General features: G+C 44.6%; 1 protein-coding gene across 1 annotated transcript in view; it reads left to right on the forward strand.

Moving 5' to 3' along the window:
• The window catches only part of LOC126240234 (ras-GEF domain-containing family member 1B-like), a 298,263-nt gene that overhangs the window by 239,589 nt on the left and 37,952 nt on the right, over positions 1-20,722 (forward strand). Inside the window, exon 6 of the mRNA XM_049947910.1 lies at positions 18,487-18,689. Within this exon, the coding sequence (XP_049803867.1) occupies positions 18,487-18,689 (203 nt within the window). The remainder of the gene's footprint in view (positions 1-18,486; positions 18,690-20,722) is intronic.

Raw genomic sequence — 20,722 nt, forward strand, 5'->3', positions numbered from 1 at the left:
GATATTGTTAAGATGGCGTGGCGCCTTTCTTGATTTTACGCGGGTTTACTCTAAAATGATTACTGACACTACATACTAGTTTGAATCAAACGCTTTGAATCAAAGGTGTTATCAGGAAAGTACAAATAAAATCGGAGCAGATTTGAAGCAACATCCAGGTGGTACTGATAGTTTCAATTCACTTACAGTCACCGATTTTCAATCAGATTTGATCCCAACGCCCGATGTATAATTACAGGGGCGCAATTCTTTATTAAATAGAAAAGACACATAAAGAAATTAGATGCGCTACTTCTTGAAAAAATATTATTTAGTAATCAATCAGTTCACACCGTAATTCAGTAAAACGCCACATTCTTCCGTCAGGGCGGTCAGAAACAGTCTGAAAATCTAAGAGTAGAAGCAGGATAGGTTGAGGTGAGAAGTAATTGTTAAGAAAAAAATCAATACGTTGCGCCGTTTCCGAGTCCATTTGCATTGAAGCTAACAACCGGACCGTTTCACACCCAAATTCAATTGGCCCGGCAGGGATGGTGTCGCCACATCTGTTCTTTCCTAAAACTAAACAAAAGAGCGATACAAAAATTGAGATGGTGGCAACCCGAGCCAGACTCTGGGCAGCCTCGTGCCGTATTGTCCGCAGCTCGTGGTCTAGTGGCTAGTGTTGTTGCCTGTGGATCAGAGGGTCCCCGGTTCGATTCCCCGCCGGCTCGGGGATTTTCTTCGCTCGAGGACCGAATGTTTATGTTGTCCGCATCATTTCATCATCATTCGTGAAAGTGGCGAGTATGGACCGTGTACAGATTGAGACTTTGTACGGGAGCTGGTAACTGCGCAGTTGAGCGCCCCACAAACCAAACATCATCACCGTGCGGTATTGTCTACGCCGTGAGAACAGCTGACACTTATTGTATGTGGCGGGACGGTTGACCTTTGGCGCGCAACTGCCGATTGACTAACTTCAATACCAATTAACTCGGAAATGCCCAACATATCGAATTTTTCTCTTAACAATTACTTCTCACCGCAACCTATTCTGCCTATATCCTTTACACGTTTTCCAGACTATTTCCAACCATCCTATATAGCTCATCCATGACCTCTTCTGTGATGAGAAATCGCTTACAGAATCTCAACAACTCTAATTTCTTGTAATCACGCTTTCTATACCCCACCTTCATACACCTTTCTCACTGACAGATCTTAAGTCGCTCAGAATCATCGTTCTCATACATTCAGAGGCCAGAAAATCGCAGACCTCTTCCACCTTCCTTCACTCACAGCTACACTTACATACATAATCCACCAGCCACCGTATGGTGCGTGGCAGAGGTTACCTTGTACCACGACTAGCTATTTCCTTTCCTGCTCCACTCACAAATGAAGTGAGTGATAAAAAATGCTTCAGTACCGCCCTAATTAATCTTATCTTCGTGCTACGTAATCTAAATGTGCGTAGGCGGAGAAGAATCGTTCTGTAGTCAGTCTCAAATGCCGGTTCTCAAGTTTCCACAAGAGTGCCTCCCGGGGGGTTGGGGGGGGGGGGGAAGTCGTCTTGTCTCCAAGGATTCCAATTGATTTCTTGAAGCGTCTCCGTAATACATGCGTGCTGATCGAACCTACCAGTAACAAATCTAGCAGCCCGCGTCCGAATTGCTTCGCTTTCTTCCTTTAATTCGACCTGGTGGTGATCCCACACAGAGAATGGGTTGCACTAGCGTTCTAAAAGCTGTCTCCATTTTAGATGAGCTACACTCTCCTAAAATTCTCCCGATAAACCGAAGTGCACCATTCGCCTTCCCTGTTACCGTCCTTACGTGTTCATTCCATCCACGTCCGTTTCTCTGATTTTACACAGATATTAATGTTTCAGATACTGATCTCTCTCACAGCAACTGAACAAAAGAAAATATATATGCGCCACGCTATTCAATGTGTATATTGAGCAAGCAGTAAAGGAAACAAAGGAAAAGTTCGGAGTAGGTATTAAAATCCATGGAGAAGAAATAAAAACTTTGAGGTTGGCCGATGGCATTGTAATTCTGTCAGAGACAGCAAAGGACTTGGAAGAGCAGTTGAACGGAATGGACAGTGTCTTGAAAGGAGGATATAAGATGAACATCAACAGAAGCAAAACGAGGATAATGGAATGTAGTCGAATTAAGTCGGATGATGCTGAGGGAATTAGATTAGGAAATGAGACACTTACAGTAGTAAAGGAATTTTGCTATTTGGGGAGCAAAATAACTGATGATGGTCGAAGTAGAGAGGATATAAAATGTAGACTGGCAATGGAAAGGAAAGCGTTTCTGAAGAAGAGAAATTTGTTAACATCGAGTATTGACTCAAGTGTCAGGAAGTCGTTTCTGAAAGTATTTGTATGGAGTGTAGCCATGTATGGAAGTGAAACATGGACGATAAATAGTTTAGACAAGAAGAGAATAGAAGCTTTCGAAATGTGGTACTACAGAAGAATGCTGAAGATTAGATGGGTAGATCACATAACTAATGAGGAGGTATTGAACAGAATTGGGGACAAGAGGAGTTTGTGGAACAACTTGAAGAAGAAGGCATCGGTTGGTGGGACATGTTTTGAGGCATCAAGGGATCACAAATTTAGCATTGGAGGGCAGCGTGGAGGGTAAAAATCGTAGAGGGAGACCAAGAGATGAATACACTAAGCAGATTCAGAAGGATGTAGGCTGCAGTAGGTACTGGGAGATGAAGACGTTTGCACAGGATAGAGTAGCAGTCTCAGGACTGAAGACCACAACAACAACAACATTTACATACATACAATTTCCTTACTCCAGGTAACACAGATTAATGAAGGGAAGTGGAAGAAAGAAATGCAGTACGAACAAACGCCTCATGAAAATTCCGTCACAAAGTAGTAGACTGAATCTGTGGAATGGGGAATTAGCGGGGAACACAGACAGTTGCCACGTAACTTTTTCGCGCCACGGGCCCCAGAAATCGGACCGACGCAGTTACTACTGCAGTCCGGCACGAACTGTTCGCGGCTGTAGAATGTCCAACGCCGTAGCGGTCGCGGTTTTCCCGTGGGCTGCCACAGCTGCGGCGCGGAGGTTCTTTCTGATGTCGTCGCGACTGAACGCACGCGCCGCTTTTTACACCTAATGCGCTGGATCGCGTTTATTTACCGAAAACATCATCTGCGGTCAGGATTTGTGCCCTCCGCGCTGTATTATTTTTGTACGCGTTTACAGGGCGACTCTTTTGTATTTAGTTTCCCTTTTAGTTTTATTTCACGCACACCAGAGTGCCGGTCGCGAGTATTTGGCTATTCACCGGCCACGCTAATGTGTAAAATCGGAAGAAATAACACAGCGGTAAATGCATGCAGCAGTTAAATTCCAATCACATTTGTAGAGTCGCACCGCGATTGGCGTTTTAAATAAATAAGTACACAATGGCACGAGTAGGCTAAAAGGCGAAATGTTACCATTTGTCGTGACCAGATTACAAACGAGACGCATTTCTGCCTCACAGGGGTCAGTTTTCTCTGTGCTCCTGCCATATAGCTGTAAAAAGTATGAATCCCCTCTGTGCATACCAGTTACCCCAACACTCTGAATACGATACTTTGTTCGGACCACTTCATTCAATAAGATGAAACGTTTTTATTTAGCTGATGTTCTCGTTCGCGAAACTGTGTCATTTAATATTTTACATACTGTGGGTATGGAAGTAAAACATGGACGATCAACACCACAGTCGAGAAAAGACTGTAAGCTTTTGAATTGTTGTAGTACGCAAGAATGTTGAAGGATAGGTGAGGTAGCTAAATAAGAGATATTCTATTGAATCGGGATGTGGGGGAGAAAGCATTGTGGTAGATTTGTGGTAGATTGTTTCTAAAAGATGGGAGAGATTGGTAGAACACATACTGAGGTATCAAGAAGGAGTTCATTACTTATGAAGGGAAGTTGGGAGGTAAAAATTATAGAAGTAGAATAAGGCACGAGTACAGAAAGCACGTCCAAATGGAAATAGGTTGGAGTAGTTGTCGACACATGAAGTGACTTACACAGGAGACGTAGAGAAAACGAGTAAGTTGTAAGGTTTTGTTAGATGATGGGTAAGTTCAGCCGCCTAACAGGAAAAGATTTCTTCCTAGGCTCACAATGGCCGCGTTCCTCGCGTTATGTGAAAGTTGTGTTTTGCCTGTTGAGTGTAGGTCACTCTAATGATGTTTAAGAACAGTGGCATGGTTTCACTTCGGCTGTTAATTAACAAGTCCGAGGAGCGTTCAATAAGTGGTACAACACATTTTTTTCTCGGCCAATTTCGCCTGAAAAAATCTGAATTTCGTGTGAGACATCGTAGAATATTCCCGCTTCATCCATTATAGTTTCATGAAGTGCCGATAAACGAAGCCGCTAAACATAGCCCGCAAAATGGAGTCTGTAACTGAGGTGCCTGTAATTGAAAAAAGTGTCATTATGAACTCTGCACTGGCAAAAAATTCCGGAGTAATCCCCGGGAGACGACTACCAAGAGGTAGGTGACCATGAGAAAAAGACTGAATAGCCAACGGAATGATAGCGTTCTGCGAATCGGAGCGTGTAAGGTCAGAAGTTTGAACGTGGTAGGGAAGCTAGATAATCTGAAAAGGGAAATGCTAACGCTCAATCTAGATATCCTGAGGATCATTGAAGTGAAATGGATATAAGACAAGAATTTCTGGTTAGACGAGAATAGGGTAATAGCAATAGCAGCCGAAAATGTTATAACGGGAGAAGCAATCATCGTGAATGGGAAGGTAGGGCAAAGAGGGGGCTGCTGTGAATGGTTCAGTGATAGGGTTATTCTCATGAAAATCGATAGCAAAGCAACACCAGCAACGATGGTTCAAGTACACATGCCGACGTCGTAAGCGTAAGATGAAGAGCTAGAGAAAATATATGGGGATATTGAACGGCTAATTCAATACGTAACGGGAGATGAAAATGTAATAGTTATGTGGGGTTGGAATGCGGTTGTAGGGCGAGAAGCAGAAGAAAGGGTTACGGGAGAATATGGGCTTGGACTAGGAATGAGAGCCAGTAATTGCGAATACTCTGTTCAAGAATCGTAAGAGAGGGAGGTATTCTTGGAAAAGGCCGGGAGATACAGGAAGATTTCAGTTAGATTACATTATGAGCAGGCAGAGATTCCGAAAACACACACTGCATTGTACGGCGTACCCAGCAGCAGGTATGGACTTAGATAACAATGTAATAGTGATGAAGAATAGACAGAAGATTAAGAGACTGGTCAGGGAGAGTCAGTGCGCAAAGAAGTGGAATACGGAACTACTAAAGAATGAAGAGATACGCTCGAAGTTCCTTAGGATATAGATCTATTAGAAATAGTTCAGTAGAAAGTTCAGTTGAAGAAGAATGGACATCGAGCAGTCATACAAGTTGGAAAGAAAAACATAGGTTCAAAGGAGGTAATTGCGAAGAAACCATGGGTAACAGGTGAAATACTTCAGCTGATCGACGAAAGAATGTGCAAGGAAAATCAGGAACACAGAAATACCAGTCACTTAGCTATGAAATGAATAGGAAGTGCAGGAAAGGTAAGGAGAAATGCCTACATGGAAAATATGAAAATATCGAGAAAGAAATGACTGTCGGAAGTAGTGATTCGGACTGTAGAAGAGTCAAAACAACCTTCGATGAAATTAAAAGCAAGAGTCGTAATACTGCAGTAAGAGTCCAATGGGAATTCCACTGTTAAATATAGTGGAGAGAGAGGGTAGGTGGAAAGACTACACCGAAGCCATGAGGGGAAAGACTTGTCTGATGACGTGATAGCAAAAAAAAAGGAGTTGATATGGCAGAGATAGGGGATTCAGTATTAGAATCATAATTTAAAAGAGCTTCGGAACACTTAAGGTCGAATAAGACAGAAGGGATTGATAACATTCCATCAGAATTTCTAGTCATTGAGGGGAAGTGGCAATAAAACGTCTGTTCATGATGAATCCGGCGATATATTATCAGATTTTCGGACAAACATGTTCAGCCACACATTTGCGAAGATTGAAAGAGCCGATATCTGCGAGATTTATCGCACAATCAGGTTAACAGCTCATGCATGCAGGTTGCTGACAAGAACAGTATACAGAAGAATGGAAAAGAAAATCCGATTAAAACGGGTGTAAGACACGGATGTAGTCTTTCGCTCTTATTGTTCAGTCTATATAACGAAGAAACAATTACGGAAATGAAAGATAGCTTCAAGGGTGAAATTAAAATTCAAAGTGAAACAATACCAGTGATAAGATACGTTAATGACATTACTGTCCTCAACGAGGCGAAGAATAATTGGAGAATCTGCGGAGTGGAATGAACAGTGTAATGAGAGCAGAATATGGACAGAGTAAATCAAAGAAAGGCGAAAGTAATGAGAACTAGCAGAAATGAGAAAAGCGAGAAAATTAACAACAGAATTGGTAATCACGAAGTAGATGAAGTTACGGGAGTCAGCTACCTAGACAGTAAAATAACGCATGACGGTCGGAGCAAGGAGGACGTAAAAAGCAGACTTGCACTGGCAAAAAAGGACATTCCTTGCCAAGAGAAGTCTATTACCTTCAAACATAGCCCTTAATCTGAAGAAGAAATTTATGAGAATGTACTTTTGGAGCACAGCGTTGTCTGGTAGGGAGACACAGACTGTGGGAAAACCGGAAAAGAGGAGAATTGAAGGATTTGAGATGTGGTGGTGCAGATGGATGGTGAAAATCGGGTGGACTGGCAAGGTAAGGAATGGGGCGGTTCTCCGGAGAATAGGCGAGGTAAGGTATATATATGGGGAACACAGACAAGAAAAACGGATATGAGGGTATGACATATGATACGACATCATCGAATAACTTCCATGGTACTAGAGGGAGCCGTAGAGGGTAAGAATGATTCAAATGGCTCTAAGCACTATGGGACTTAAGATCTGAGGTCATCAGTCCCCTAGACTCAGAACTACTTAAACCTAACTAACCTAAGGACATCACACAGATGCATGCCCGAGGTAGGATTCGAACCTGCGACGGTCGCAGCAGCGTGGTTCCGGGCGGAAGCGGCAAGAGCCGCTCGGCCACAGCGGCCGGCAGAGGGTAAAAACTGTGGAGGAAGACAGAGATTGGGATACACTTTCTATGTTGATTGCAAATGCTACTCGGATGAAGAGGTTAGGACAGAAGGGGAATTCGTGGCAGGCCGCATCAAACTAGTCAGAAGATTGAAGACTAAAAATGGTGGTGCGTTCCAAGTAGAGAGCTGTCACCAGCTCCTTTTGGCGGAAAACCATAGCATCGCAGACATTCATAGCCGCTTGCAGGATGTCTGCGGAGACCTGGCAGTGAACAAAAGCACGGCGAGTCGTTGGGCAAACATGTCCGATGTTCCGCGTCCCGGCCGGCTGCACACAGCTGTGGCTTCTGTAGTGTACAGATGTGAGGACACTTTTATTCGAGGTGATCGACGGATCACAAACACCTCGCTGCTCAATTAGATTTCTCTCTTGGTAGTGCTGACACTCTAACCCACCAGTTGGTGTACTCAACGGTGTATTGCCGCTGGGTTCCTCGCCGCGTAAGGAAGACCGTAAAGAGCGTCTGTTTGACCCAATGAAGAATGCATTCCGCGAGAAGCAGTACGGGGGTGATGGGGGGGGGGGGGGGGGTTGTTGATGCAGCACGACGCTGACTCTGACGTCGACCAGTAGAGTGGTACCGTGTGGTCCCCCAAGTAGCCTAGCGTAAGGCCGACGCACTGAACGGAGACTACGTTCAAAATAGGATCTTGTAGCCAAAAGAGTGGGGAATAATATGAGAATCCTGAGGGAAACCAACCTCCAGAAAAGGCTTGCATTTTTTATTGAACGTCCCTCGTATTTCAACACGGATTCCGGAAACAGCGATCGTGTGAACCCAACTCGCTTTATTTGTTCGTTAGACCCAGAAAATATTAGATACAGGCTCCCAGGTAGATGCCATTTTCCTTGACTTCCGGAAGGCGTTCGATACAGTTCCGCACTGTCGCCTGATAAGCAAAGTAAGAGCCTACGGAATATCAAACCAGCTGTGTGGCTGGATTGAAGAGATTTTAGCAAACGGAACACAGCATGTTTTTCTCAATGGAGAGACGTCTACAGACGTTAAAGTGACCTCTGGCGTACCACAGGGGAGTGTTATGGGACCATTGCTTTTCACAATATATATATATAAATGACCTAGTAAATAGTGTCGGAAGTTCCATGCGGATTTTCATGAGTGATGCTGTAGTATACAGAGAACTTGCAGCATTAGAAGATTGCAGCGAAATGCAGGAAGATCTGCAGCTGATAGGCACTTGGTGCAGGGAGTAGCAACTGACCCTTAACATAGACAAATGTAATGTATTGCGAATACATAGAAAGAATGATCCTTTATTGTATGATTATATGATAGCAGAACAAACACTGGTAGCAGTTACTTCTGTAAAATATCTGGGAGTGTGCGTGCGGAACGATTTGAAGTGGAATGATCATATAAAATTAATTGTTGTTAAGGCGGGTACCAGCTTGAGATTAATTGGGAGAGTTCTTAGAAAATGTAGTCCATTAACAAAGGAGGTGGCTTACAAAACACTCGCTCGGCCTATACTTGAGTATTGTTCATCAGTGTGGGATCCGTACCAGGTCGGGTTGACAGAGGAGATAGAGAAGATCCAAAGAAGAGCGGCGCATTTCGTCACAGGGTTAGTTGGTAAGCGTGATAGCGTTACGGAGATGTTTAGCAAACTCAAGTGGCAGACTCTGCAAGAGAGGCGCTGTGCATCGCGGTGTTGCTTCTGTCCAGAGCCGGCCGCGGTGGTCTAGCGGTTCTAGGCGCTCAGTCCGGAACCGCGCGACTGCTACGGTCGCAGGTTCGAATCCTGCCTCGGGCATGGATGTGTGTGATGTCCTTAGGTTAGTTGGGTTTAAGTAGTTCTAAGTTCTAGGGGACTGATGACCACAGATGTTAAGTCCCATAGTGCTCAGAGCCATTTGAACAATTTTTTGCTATCCAGGTTTCGAGAGGGTGCATTTCTGGATGAGGTATCGAATATATTGCTTCCCCCTACTTATACCCCCCCGAGGAGATCACGAATGTGAAATCAGAGAGATTCGAGCGCGCACGGAGGCTTTCCAGCAGTCGTTCTTGCCGCGAGTGAAAGAGGAAATGGAGGTAATGACAGTGGCACGTAAAGTGCCGTCCGCCACACACCATTGGGTGGCTTGCGGAGTATAAATGTAGATGTAGATGTATTTACATTATTACATTTCGCTCAATTGGCCATTCTCACCGACGAAACTGCCCAGTCGTTCGAAAATGAATAAAGTAAGTATATGTTAATTAAGCAACAATGGACGTGGAACCACGACACTAACTGATTTACGCCTGTAGTGTTCTACATGAAGAGAATGATTATAACGGATGGGTGTATAGTGCTGTCATGTCTGTGTTGTGTGACGATGAGAGAAAGGATACGGTGGAACGTTGTGCCGGCGGACAGCCTCCTCAACTCGAATTGCAGCAAATGGGCCGCCGAGCTTTGAAGGGCGGGTCACAATCATCAGCGTCACGTGACCCCATTCCATGAGACTCTGTGAAAGGACCGTGGGGGCTGTCCGGTGAGCGTGGAGTTTACCATTCAAATACTGGCGGGGCGAATTTCTCCCGCCACCAGGAGTCGAACCGGATGCTTTCAGTTAGATTACCACGGCAAAGACTTGCTTAACGGCTTCGGTAAAGGAGACGGATTTATTTCCTTTAAAATGTCTGCGTAATGACAGGTAACTGTGACAACATATACAGAAATCATTTCTGCGAACACGATCCAATGTAGATAAGAGCTCAAACTGTATGTCGATTTTTGCCGTTACGAAATTATTTTAAATGCGATGGTGGACCGCTTGCAGGAGAACGGAGGAAGGAAGGTGGGTTTGGCCTGTTTGGGGAGGGGGGGGGGGGGACGTTCAGACGTTGGACCGAGTTGCTTTAGAGGACCATACGTCAGGGTGTGTGTGTGGCTGCCGGTCCGGAATGCAGGTCACGTGCGGTCTTAAGCATGAAGCAGCGTTGCGCTCACCTAGCTCTCAGCTGTAGCTGGCGCGAAACACGTCAGTGGTTGTACCAAACCTGGAGAGAGGAATGCTGTCGCACTGCTGGCGTCACGCTGCGCGCCAGGTCCCAGAGGACTGAGGCGCTCCTCATCAAGTGAGAGCAGTGTCAGCGACATTGCGGTCCCCACAAATTGCCTCCCGTGCGCCCCGAGTTCGTAAGATGAACTCTTGCTTAAAAGAGTTTATTTGTTAAACAGAAAATCGATGACGTTTGGTGTTATCCGGTAACTTGCCAGTCCCCGATTCTTTGAAAACTCGAACTCCCAAGTACAGGGTGAATCAAAGAGAAAGAACAGATTTCAGTTGTTCATTACAGATAGACAACACTGAGGGAAAAAAGTCGCTATACCAAAACATAAGTAATGTAAGGTAATGAAACTGCAGGAGTACATTTGTCTACCTAACATATTTAATTACGTGTTAACATTGCAAGATGACAGGTTAATGCAAGCGCGAGGTATGCCATTGGAAATGTGAAATGCTGGTACACTAATAACAGGTGTGACCACCAGAATGTGAAATGCGAGCATGCAAGCGTGCATTTATTGTGATGTACAGGTGCCGGATGTCCGCTTATGGGACAGAATTCCATGCCGGTCAAGACGGTAATGCTGATTTTGTCGTCCGATGATGTCTCATATGTGTTCGACGGGAGACAGATCTGGTCATCGAGCACGCCAGGGCAACATGTGACACTTTGTAGGGTATGTTGGTTTACAACAGAGGTATGTGGGCGAGCGTTATCTTATTTTAACAATCCCTGGAATGCTGTTAATGAGTGGCAGCACAGCAGGTCGAATAGCCTGATCGACGCACAAATTTGCAATCAGAGCGCTTGGGGTACACAACGAGAGCGCTCACATGTAATCGCGTCCCAAATGGTTCAAATGGCTCTGAGCACTATGGGACTTAACAGCTGAGGTCATCAGTCCCCTAGAACTTAGAACTACTTAAACCTAACTAACCTAAGGCCATCACTCACATCCATGCCCGAGGCAGGATTCGAACCTGCGACCGTAGCGGTCGGGCGGGTCCAGACTGAAGCGCCCAAAACCGCTCGGCCACTCCGGCCGGCAATCGCGTCCCAGGCCATAAGTCCAGTGCGTCTAGCACATACAAAGGTTGGCTGCATGTCCTCAACTGGCCTCGTTGTAACCAACATGCAGCCGTTGCTGTCACAGACGCAGAACCAGCTTCCATCAGAAAGCAACATACCTCCACCCTGCCCTCAAGCTGTTGCTTGGCACCACTGAAGTCGGAAATGGGGGTGGTTTGGGATCGGTGGAATACGCTTCACAGAGCATCTGGCTCGGAGCTGTCCTTGAAGTAATGGATTTGTAACAGCTCGTTGTGTCACTGTAGTGCCAACGGCTACTCGAATTGCAGTTGCAGAGCCATTACAATGCTACAGAGCAATACGCCGAAAACGGTGGTCTTCCGTCTCAGTAGTGTCACGTGGCCGTCCGAAGCCCGGTCTTTTTGCGACCGTACATTCTGCCATTAATCATGTACAGTGTCTGCATTCGTACCAAGTCTTTCTGCCATATCGCAGAAGCAACATCCAGCTTCTCGTAGCCGTATTACACGACCTCCGTAAAACTTGGTGAGGCTTTGATAATGGCTTCTTCCTCGACCTAAAGCCATTCTTGACTAACACCAATTCACTACCTCCAGTCTCAAAAGCAACTACCTTCCACGACCGTTACAGCGTGTATTTAAAGCAAACCTGACCTAAATCCTCAAAGTGTATTTAAATCAAACCTGATTTGCATCCCTATAGTCGCGCTACTTGCGTCACTCTTATGCGGCTGCCTTCAAACCTGAACAGTGATCACCTTTCAGTTGTTGATTTTTCTTTTATGTTGCGCAACTCTTTCTTGATGTTTCTTTTTTTTTTGTTTCTTTTTACTCTATCAGCGTATGAAAGATAGAAACACGTTGCGCAAGTCACTGGACAGAGGAAGGTTCCAGGTTTTACGTTCGCATAGACATACACTCCTGGAAATTGAAATAAGAACACCGTGAATTCATTGTCCCAGGAAGGGGAAACTTTATTGACACATTCCTGGGGTCAGATACATCACATGATCACACTGACAGAACCACAGGCACATAGACACAGGCAACAGAGCATGCACAATGTCGGCACTAGTACAGTGTATATCCACCTTTCGCAGCAATGCAGGCTGCTATTCTCCCATGGAGACGATCGTAGAGATGCTGGATGTAGTCCTGTGGAACGGCTTGCCATGCCATTTCCACCTGGCGCCTCAGTTGGACCAGCGTTCGTGCTGGACGTGCAGACCGCGTGAGACGACGCTTCATCCAGTCCCAAACATGCTCAATGGGGGACAGATCCGGAGATCTTGCTGGCCAGGGTAGTTGACTTACACCTTCTAGAGCACGTTGGGTGGCACGGGATACATGCGGACGTGCATTGTCCTGTTGGAACAGCAAGTTCCCTTGCCGGTCTAGGAATGGTAGAACGATGGGTTCGATGACGGTTTGGATGTACCGTGCACTATTCAGTGTCCCCTCGACGATCACCAGTGGTGTACGGCCAGTGTAGGAGATCGCTCCCCACACCATGATGCCGGGTGTTGGCCCTGTGTGCCTCGGTCGTATGCAGTCCTGATTGTGGCGCTCACCTGCACGGCGCCAAACACGCATACGACCATCATTGGCACCAAGGCAGAAGCGACTCTCATCGCTGAAGACGACACGTCTCCATTCGTCCCTCCATTCACGCCTGTCGCGACACCACTGGAGGCGGGCTGCACGATGTTGGGGCGTGAGCGGAAGACGGCCTAACGGTGTGCGGGACCGTAGCCCAGCTTCATGGAGACGGTTGCGAATGGTCCTCGCCGATTCCCCAGGAGCAACAGTGTCCCTAATTTGCTGGGAAGTGGCGGTGCGGTCCCCTACGGCACTGTGTAGGATCCTACGGTCTTGGCGTGCATCCGTGCGTCGCTGCGGTCCGGTCCCAGGTCGACGGGCACGTGCACCTTCCGCCGACCACTGGCGACAACATCGATGTACTGTGGAGACCTCACGCCCCACGTGTTGAGCAATTCGGCGGTACGTCCACCCGGCCTCCCGCATGCCCACTATACGCCCTCGCTCAAAGTCCGTCAACTGCACATACGGTTCACGTCCACGCTGTCGCGGCATGCTACCAGTGTTAAAGACTGCGATGGAGCTCCGTATGCCACGGCAAACTGGCTGACACTGACGGCGGCGGTGCACAAATGCTGCGCAGCTAGCGCCATTCGACGGCAAACACCGCGGTTCCTGGTGTGTCCGCTGTGCCGTGCGTGTGATCATTGCTTGTACAGCCCTCTCGCAGTGTCCGGAGCAAGTATGGTGGGTCTGACACACCGGTGTCAATGTGTTCTTTTTTCCATTTCCAGGAGTGTATATCACACACTCAACATGAGCACCATGCGTTACTCGAGAAACATCGTAACGATAGTCCATTTCGTTCCACACACGAATGACTGGGTCCCTGTTTATTGACTCGACAGCTTCGATTACACTCAGCTCTTGAACAGTAGTTTCCACAGGTGAAAGAAAGACTGTCTTTTATGTACCACCCAGAAAAAAAAATCACTAGGCACGCGGTTCGGTGACCTGGGAGGCCGAAAGCAGTGAATAAGGTCTTGTTGTCCGCCTCTTCCAGTCCAGCGTTGTGGGATGCTGTTGTTAAGATAACGTCGCCCCTCAAGGTGAAAGGACGCGGGCGCCGCCATGCATAAAAATGAAAATCATTGGAATTTTGGTGAAGTTGAGGGAAAAATCAATTTTGCAGTATGCCCAGGTACTACATTCCTGTCACAGTTTCCTTCGCAACAAAAGAATGGCCCATAAACTTTGTGAACAAAAACGGCAAAAAACACATTCAATATCGCTGATTCTCTTTCATGTTCGACGATGACGCCAGTATTTTGTGGCCCCCAAATTCGTATGTTAGGGTGTTTACTGTACGCGATACATGAGACTTTGATTCGTCCCTTCGTGTCCTCTGCCATATCCTGGAGAACTGGAATGCAAAATTCGTTCCTTCTGTTCCGCCGGAACGTAACTACTGCAGTAGCTGCTACTCGTAAGGCTTCATATGCAGGCATCGCTTCAGAAGACGCCATAGCTTTGTTTGAGGAAGCTGACGTTGCTGTCCTGGACTTCTACTACCGGTGCTCTTCCCTTTCCATATGCAACCACGTTTCAAGAATTTCGTATGCCAGTCATAAATCTGCTTGTGCAGAGGCGGTTTCTTGTTGAATCGATGGCGGAATGCACATTGCACTTTAACATGAAACGTCCCCTTTTGAACAAATTTACAAGACTGTCCTTAAACTGACACACAATATTTTTAGCGCAACGCAATCTGACTTTCAAAAAAATCCCTACAAAAGAATGGCCCTGACTAACATTAAACTATACCTTTCACAAATCACTTACCTCACAAAAATCTTCGCTGCTCAAGCTACTGCAATACAGCGAGCACCACTACTGCCAGCTAAATAAAAGATTCAAAGTATGGAAGGCACTAACTACTGATAGGGATAGTTAGCAAATGAAAGATATTAATAGAGAACAAACAATGTATTTACCTTGATATCATCATATATATAGCAGTTCATGACAAATTACAAAACTCCGCCATCTCTCTCCACACATCCACCACTGCTGGCGGCTCACCTCCAACTGCCCAACGCTACGCGCTGTTCACAGCCAGCTGCCTAACACTACAATGGCGAGTATTACAACAATGCAAAGAAGCCACAGACTGCACACAGCACAGCCAGTGATTTTCATACAGAGGTGGCGTTACCAATAAAAAAACCTAAACAGCCTACTTACATAGTATGTAAGCATGTCAAGAGTCAGCACTGTCTTTCCGTGGAAGGACACTACTTCTTCAAGACTGCATGGAAATCCACTACTTCTGTGTGCATTCTCTTTCACTGTTCAGACTTTGAAAAAAAAGAAAAACACTGTAATTTTACTGTGATGAATCAGGACTGTTTTTATGGACTGTGAGAAAATTTTAGCTTTTGACCAACATTGTATCAATAAGTGTGTGCATTTGATTTCTTTGTTATTGTAATTACGATTATGAAAAATTTTAACAAATATGTATTGGCCAGTGCCCAACAAAATTTGTAAAAATTTTTGTGGGGAGCATGGGGGCTATGTAAGTAGGCTGTTTAGGTTTTTTTATTGGTAACGCCACCTCTGTATGAAAATCACTGGCTCTGCCGTGTGCAGTCTGTGGCTGCTTTTCATTGTTGTAATACTCGCCATTGTAGTGTTAGGCAGCTAGATGTGAACAGCGCGTAGCGTTGGGCAGTTGGAGGTGAGCCGCCAGCAGTGGTGGATGTGGGGAGAGAGATGGCGGAGTTTTGTAATTTGTCATGAACTGCTATATATATGATGGTATCAAGGTAAATACATTGTTTGTTCTCTATTAATATCTTTCATTTGCTAACTATCCCTATCAGTAGTTAGTGCCTTCCATAGTTTGAATCTTTTATTTAGTTGGCAGTAGTGGCGCTCGCTGTATTGCAGTAGCTTGAGCAGCGAAGATTTTTGTGAGGTAAGTGATTTGTGAAAGGTATAGTTTAATGTTAGTCAGGGCCATTCTTTTGTAGGGATTTTTTTGAAAGTCAGATTGCGTTGCGCTAAAAATATTGTGTGTCAGTTTAAGGACAGTCTTGTAAATTTGTTCAAAAGGGGACGTTTCAAACAATGTATCGACTTCTCCTAAATCCCAACACATAAAATGATTTCTCTTGTGGTACAGTTTCCATGTAGCTACAAACAAACAACAGCACAGATGTGACGAAAATTCAAACTTCCCCTGTCCAGTAATGTGCAGAATGTGTTCGTATCACCCACAGTTTGTCTGAAATAAACAACTGAAATGTGATCGTTCTTTTTTCACGCATCTTAATGTTGGAAAAAATGGAAATGCCGTGTGGCTAGGGCCCCCCGTTGGGTAGACAGTTCGACTGGTGCAAGTCTTCCGAGTTGACGCCACTTCGGCGACTTTCGCGTCGATGGGGATGAAATGATGATGGTAAGGAGAACACAACACCCAGTCCCTGAGTGGAGAACACCTCCGACCCTCGAATTGAGCCCGGACCGTCGCGCTGACCACTCAGCTACAAGGGGTGGACATCTTAATGTTTATAAAGCCATATCTGCTGTACTATGTGTCGTGCGAGAATATAATTTTGCAGATACATTCAGTGGTATGTATGGGCACTGTCTCAAAAATTTGTTGTGAGTAGAGTCAGTATTAAAGAAGTAATAAATTAAAAGATCATGCCTGATTCAGCAATTTTACTGTTTGAACAGTGAAAGCGAAATAAGCGAAGAACTGTTTTTCATTTCATTATGTTGGGTGTGTAAAGTTCTTGGAAGTCCGTAAGTGCTCTCATTCTGAAATAATCGATAAATATTTTTGGGTAATGTGCGCACTGTGTTACACTGCCTCAAAACATATACACTAAATTTAATGCGTGTCTTACTGTGTTAAACATTTAACGTAAGATTATAGCTCGTAATGAGTTTATTATGATACCATTTTAAATTTTTAAGTTCTTAATGTTTGAATTTTAGAGTCTATGATGGGCTTTTTTGCGTCGTATGATCGTTTGTGTCGTATCCCTGTATACTGACCAATCCTCCTGGGACAAAGAGTTTTATAGCTGCATATTTCACTCCTTTCTGTTAGATTCATTAAAGGGTAATGCAGATCTTTTTCATTCTAGTATTGTGCTTGTGAATGTCTGTGTTACTCTCAAACATAGTGGATTGTTTATAACTAATTTCATAAGTGAATGTATGTCCTTTAAGACTGTGGTTAATATTCCGATTGGCTTAAACAGTTACCTGCAAGATGTGGGTATATGAAATGCACACATAATTACATGTCCCAGCTTTCTGGAAACTGACAAAGTGTCCTTACGGCTTGTGGTCCTCTTCAGTTTTCTTCATAGTTAAGGACTTGAAGTGCGGTGAGTGCAGTTTGACGCATTTCTCAAAAACATTCGGAAAAGTCTACTGTGAAGTTTTCAGAGTACTGTTAAGTGTAGAACATTTCACGGCAGGTAAGTGAGTCTCACGTAGCTGAAGAGCTAATCTCGAAATCAAGAGGTCGCTGGTTCGATTCTCTCTAGGAGATTTTTCAATTTTTTTGTATTCATTATTTCTTATCAAATTGGAATGTTAAATAACAAATGTTGACGTGAATCTTAATTTTTTAATCAAAATAATATTTTCACTTTTATTTACCGATAGCGTGAAAATGCGAGTGCTCATAATAAATGACATATTTTTAATAACATCATAATTGTGTTTCTAATATTATGCTTGTGTTTCCGTAGACTGTACAAATAAAAAGAGTTTTACTTTGTTCATAATCTTTTCCGTATTTATTGGAAACATTTATTCATAATATACTTGCTTTCATGAGGTCTTTGGTATAAGGTCCGTTCTCTTGCAGCGAACATGATGATGGTTGGTATATGAGAGTCATTCCGTAAGTCATGGCAACCATGGTAGCCTGTATCTTTCAATAACGTGACATGAGAATTCCACAATGTGCCATAAACCGGTACCGCAGTGTGTCTGAATGTCAACATAAAACAGGGGTCCAGTACAGGAGGTCACAGTAAAGTCTGAAATGGAACATAGCATTGGAAATTTATTATTGTTCACCAATACAAGGGGAAAAAAAGAAAATTCAATCAAAATCAACTACTGTGCCTCGAAATAATCCGTCAGAGCAACACACAGCGTTGCCAACGATGAGGAAGACAGTGAATGCCATTGGAATTGCACTGATGTGTACCACCTGTCGCCGAAATGCCGTCAAGATATACACCCTGTTTACAAAGACTCTTCCGCGCAGTGGTTTCGTCAGTTCTGGAATGGGGTCGAAGTCGCATGGACTGGGGTCTGGTGAGTAGGGTGGGTGGGTGAGGATCCATCTTGTAGCATAGACAAACTGAATGCTTCAGGAGCTGGTACCGAGCCATCCTCAATCTGTCGGCTGATTTTTGTAATATTTGGCTCGGGCTATCCAATGTAATTACTGCGATTGCGGTGATGCTACATCTTTGCAAGATATACTGTAGTTGCCATGACTTACGGAATGAACCTCGCAAATACTATTCGCACTATACTATCATTATAATGTGTACACACGGTAAGCGTAAAACTGAATGTGTGTGTCCTAAAGACGAGGAAAACAACTCCTGTAATGGGATATTTCACTGAGCGCGCGTACTGACTGTTGGGTGCTTTCGACGCTTGTTGCAGTGGAGCAAGGTGCAGTCGGCCAAGTTCTCGATCCTGGAGCACCAGATGGACCCCTCGTCCAACTTCAGCAGCTACAGGTCGACGCTGAAGGCGGCCATGTGGCGGTCGGCCGGCGCCACAGACGAGCGGCAGCGCATCGTCATCCCGTTCTTCTCGCTGCTCGTCAAGGACCTCTACTTCCTCAACGAAGGCTGCGCCAACAAGTGAGTTAAGCCACCGTCCACCTTCCTCCATACGCTGATTTTTGTCATCTCAAGTGTAATTGCGGTCAAAGTAGGCGCACCACCGTAGAGTCTGGTATCACCAGCTACTACATAAGGCCGCTTACGTATTGGAGCAAAACTGAAGAGCATAACATACATTCCCTTTGAGACGATGGACCATAGAGTATAAATATCTATGGAGTGAGCATTTGGATGCTGCAGCATCTTCTGCAGCTCACGTCAAGTGGTTTTGGGACGTCCATTTAAGCCCGTATAACGCTTAGCGTATTCTGAGTATTTTTGGTTAGCTGGTAAAGACACCCCACCTTCAGAAATACCATAAAGCTTTTTATACGTGTTTTATAGGCATATAAACAATCCGACACGTGGAACTGAACTTGAAGATCCGAAGAGCAAGGATATTGTGCTTTTTCGCCACAGCAACAAAGCTCAGAATCTACTTTATTTAATTTTCTTTCTGTTCCACTTATTGATATTGTCGAATCTATATTCAATTTGACTACTTAACAATGGAACTGTATAGGGCGTCGAACGTCACGAAAAAAGCATAATATTTGCAACCATCAAACTGTTATAGTAAGTGATTAACACCACCTGATCCAACAAAACATTCTTCTGTGAAGTTTTCAGGACACAATTTGAATATGTTTGTACGAAAGAAATTCTTCTTTTCTGTTTTGTGGAGCCGTATTTTGACTCTTTGTTCATCTTTAGGGAGACTAGTTCAGTAATTATTCTATAGTGATTGATATCATTTCTGATTTATGTAGTTGATCCGTAGGTGGCAGGAGATATGTGCGTTATCTGTTTGTATCACTTAGTACTAATTCTTGGTACAGGATTTCCTGGTGACGTCGAGTATCTTAAAGTGCTAAAACACCAACGGTATTATCAACACCCGGTCTACTGACGTAATCGCATTTGTCTTTGGAAAGTCCTGACACTGATTTGCAAGATATTCACTTTAGGCCCAAAATTTAGTTGGCAACTGGAATTTTGAAGTGCCACTTTTCTTCACGGTAAATGATGACAGCCAAAACTGTTGCTGTATAAAGATTTATTAAAAATTCTTGACCACGGTTTCGGTATATCTAAATATACCTTCATCAGAAGTAAAATACCTAAAATTACATCCTGCAATGGAGATCAATAAAACAATTGTGCCAAAGACGTCGTCAGTATTTAAAACATCATCTCCATTTATACGTATAAATGGGGATGATGTTTCAACTACTGACGACGCCTTTGGCACAATTGTTTTATTGATCTCCATTGCAGGATGTAATTTTAGGTATTTTACTTCTGATGAAGGTATATTTAGATATACCGAAACCGTGGTCAAGAATTTTTAATAAATCTTTATACAGCAACAGTTTTGGCTGTCATCATTTACCGTGAAAAATGTCAACAGTTGCTGTTTCAGCCATGTTTAAAATCTTGAAGGTGCCACTTGTATTATTTTTATTTTGGTTTTGCTGCTGTTGGTAAACACCATGAGAGATCGCTGTTCTCACTTGTGTAGACTTTTTGCCGTTCTGTTCCTGAAGAACGTTGTCTGGGGTGCACTGTACTGGAGGTTGCCTACAGGTCATTCTATTTTCTAGTAACACCAACTTTCGTTAGCAATGTATCTATCTTCAAACACAGAATTGGTAAAATAAAATATAAGGGACAATTGTCAGTTCGCTCTTGTCATTCCCTCTTGATAAGCGGTTTTGCGCAAATTCAGAATTTGTGCGCCCAGGAGTTAAGCACGGGTAACAGTCGGCTGACATAACCGGAGGACACGCCATCCTGGCAGGGTCGCCACCGGCAAACTGCAGCCGCAGGTGCGGGCCTGGGTGTCGCGCACAATGGTGAGCCGGGAGCCGTAACTCAGCGTGCCACAAAACCCTCGTCTCCAGCCCGTGCCTCCGTCCCTTTCTTTAATTCGGCCGCAGGCCTCTCTTCCCCCGCCCCTTACCGCCCCTCCTTCACGCCGCGAGCTTTTCTAATCCCGTCGCCAGAATTAC

The sequence above is a fragment of the Schistocerca nitens genome, chromosome 1, assembly GCF_023898315.1.
Source record: "Schistocerca nitens isolate TAMUIC-IGC-003100 chromosome 1, iqSchNite1.1, whole genome shotgun sequence".
Classification (NCBI taxonomy): Eukaryota; Metazoa; Arthropoda; class Insecta; order Orthoptera; family Acrididae; genus Schistocerca; species Schistocerca nitens.